A 3,144-nucleotide genomic window follows, 5' to 3' on the forward strand; every position below is an offset into this window, starting at 1 on the left:
ATATTTTAAACATTGTACAATAAATTTTTTAAAATACTAATACATTCAAATGAAGCATTGTGATACATTCAAATGAGTGTAAATTTGGAAATAAGGGATGCTGACATGGCTTTCCCTCTACATCTTACTGTTCACATGTATATCCTCTCCTTCACTTCCCTGCACATCCCTTGACCCAAACCATGGATATCCACTCACATCCTTCCTTTTGAACAATACATTCATGAAAGCAAACAGGGGGTTAAAGTCATTGCTTGGGAGCAGTGCTCCCACTCTCTTCTTGACATGTTTGTTTTTTATTCATCTAATGTGGACACACAGACACATGGCCGCATGTGTTTCCGCTAGTAAGAATAAATATTATTAATACTATGAATATCATTAATATTATTAATATCATTAATAATGTCATTAATATCATTAATAATGTCATTAATGTCATTAATATCATTAATAATGTCATTAATATCATTAATGTAAGAAATAAACAACATATGCGACTTGAAGTCAAATCCCTTAATGATCAAAGAAGCTTTAACCATTAAACCAGTCAAATTTTGTTGTAATGTTATGATTATTATTATAGTAATTATTATAATTAATATTATTTATATTATTAAAAATTTAAAAGCTATTAAGATTATTTATATTATTAATAAAAATATTTATATTAATAATTAATAATAATATTGAATTTATGTTGGATATGTATTTTTGGGTAAAATTTGTAGATAATGTAAAATTTACCTACGAATAGAGATTTGCGAATAACACTGAATTTACTTACAAATTTAGGTCCATGAGTAAAAATCTGTGGATAAATCTGATTTTTTTGTATTGATACAATTTTTGATTTGATGGATTTAGATATAAATATATATAATAAAAGGTAAATTTATAATTAAATAATATAAAAAATATTAAAATAATAGTATTGGATATTGTAAACGTGTTGTATAAAAAAATATGAGTTGTCCGAAGAACTCTATATCCTTGTACGAAGAACTCTATATATATATATGGCAGAACGATGTGTGAGAACAAACACATTTAGAGTGAAATGAAAAGTGAGAGTGAGAATATGATGATCCCATGCTTTGATTTTTGCAAGGGTGGGATGGGGTTATTAGAAGAAGGGAGTGAGGAGTGGAAAGAAATGAGCAAGAATGTGAGAGAAGCATGCGAGAGCCATGGCTGCTTCTTCTTGAAGTGTGATGATATCATCCCCAAGAGTTTATTTGAAGAAATGTTTAATACCATGAAAGCTTTGTTTGATTTGCCTGAAGAAACAAAACAGAAACATGTGAGTCCAAAGCCTTATAGGGGCTACACTGGCAAGAACACTTTCATTCCCCTCTGTGAAGGCTTTGGGATCGATGATATTCCTCTCTTAGATGCTGCTGAAGCCTTCACTGACCTCGTGTGGCCTCAAGGAAATCCACTTTTCTGGTACTTTTTAATTCTTCCATCAGTTCTATTTTGAACAGTATATATATATATATATATATATATTAGTCTACTCATGCACTGCCTTGTGCTGTTACTGTGTAATGGATTCACCTTGTTATTTTTGTTGATTGTGACTTCAATCATGTATCTTTCAATCACTATATAGTTGCCACCAAAATCATCATACACCTAGAGATATCATATTTAATAGGGGCTTCATTCATTATCTCCATTCTTACTTAGTTTTGCTATCAAGATTAATCTCTGATTAAACGTTCATTAAATATATTGAAGTCAATTATGGTAGAGAAACAGTACTTTTTCTTTTGGCCTTGCAGTGAGACACTGAAGACCATGACCTCAAAGATGGTAGAACTAAATTTCCTTGTCCTGAAAATGATTGTGGAAGGTTATGGTCTTCCCCAACATTACATTTCAAAAGCTGAGAACATGAAAAGCTCTTCATTTGCAAAATTGATCAAGTACAAAGTTTCTGAGAGCAATACTGAATCTGAGATTGTTCTCCCAGCTCACACAGACAACAGTACTTTAACCATTTTATGCCAAAAAGATGTTCAAGGACTCCAGGCTTTATCCAAAACAGACAAATGGATTGACTTGGAGATACCCCGCAATGGCTTTGTAGTCCTGGTTGGTGATACACTAAAGGTATATATATATACAAAGAATTGAAATTTTTTGACCATATATTTCTTAAATAACTATAATAATAAAGCTGCATGAATGAACAGGCATGGAGCAATGGGAGACTTCATGCAGTCACACACAGAGTGATGTTGAGAGAGAAAGAGAGATACGCATTTGGAGTTTTTGTAATGCCAAAGGAAGAGATGAACATTGAGGTTCCTGATGAGTTAGTGGATAACCAAATTCATCCCCTGCGTTATCGTGCATTCAATTATGGAGACTACTTCAACAACTACTATGTTCCAAATGCCGTCGATGCTCTTGAACTGTGTGCAGGTATTTGAAAGCGATTTCTGAGAACAGGAGCAAGGCAAAATATTCAAGAGATAACTATGAATCTCTTTTTATGTAATGCAGAATAATCATAGTAACAAAACTTTTCACATCTATTATGTTTTCCTGTGGGGTTTTTCTAATTCACCACAACCAAAAGTGAAACTTAAGATGAGATTACCTTATCCATGTAACTGTTGTTGGAAGTTCAGATATCTCTCAGTATAGTCATTTAATATTTCTGTAGTTTTTTTTTATTTTACTTGTTAGTTTCGTTAAAGTTTACTACTAATCGTGTTCAGAAAAAAACTATATCTTACGTCTACTCCTAGATTAATGGTGGCAATTTAGGAGTTTTATTGCCATTTATTTAAGTTCTCACTATAATTATAAAGTTAGCAAAATCCTAGTAAGTACTTGTTTATCAAAATATCAGTTCTGCGCCACCCTTATATTTATTTATATGTATATATAGTGCTAAATAAGCAAATTAACCACCATTACCAAAAAATCTAATGGTAACTTAAATGGTGGCAAAGGAAGGTATAAAATAATAGGTGTGGTAATGCGGGCTGGTTCGTCCCGCATAGGCCCAAGCCACACTTGGCCCGCAAAAAATGAACCAGATTGGCCTGCCTTGCATAAGAGTTGGTCCACAGTCATGCGGGTTAGCCACATAAGAAATATTTATTAAAAATTATAATTTATTAAATA

General features: G+C 32.2%; 1 protein-coding gene across 1 annotated transcript; it reads left to right on the top strand.

Annotated features, from left to right (window-relative positions):
* The first annotated feature begins 987 nt into the window (after positions 1–987).
* LOC137822902 (probable 2-oxoglutarate-dependent dioxygenase AOP1) lies at positions 988–2,636 on the top strand. The gene is made up of 3 exons (XM_068627926.1): positions 988–1,449; positions 1,788–2,118; positions 2,202–2,636. The coding sequence occupies exons 1-3, from the start codon at positions 1,061–1,063 to the stop codon at positions 2,439–2,441; spliced, it is 960 nt and encodes a 319-aa protein (XP_068484027.1). The 5' UTR covers positions 988–1,060; the 3' UTR covers positions 2,442–2,636.
* The last annotated feature ends 508 nt before the right edge of the window (positions 2,637–3,144 follow it).

The sequence above is a fragment of the Phaseolus vulgaris genome, chromosome 9 (assembly GCF_000499845.2).
Source record: "Phaseolus vulgaris cultivar G19833 chromosome 9, P. vulgaris v2.0, whole genome shotgun sequence".
Taxonomy (NCBI): domain Eukaryota; kingdom Viridiplantae; phylum Streptophyta; class Magnoliopsida; order Fabales; family Fabaceae; genus Phaseolus; species Phaseolus vulgaris.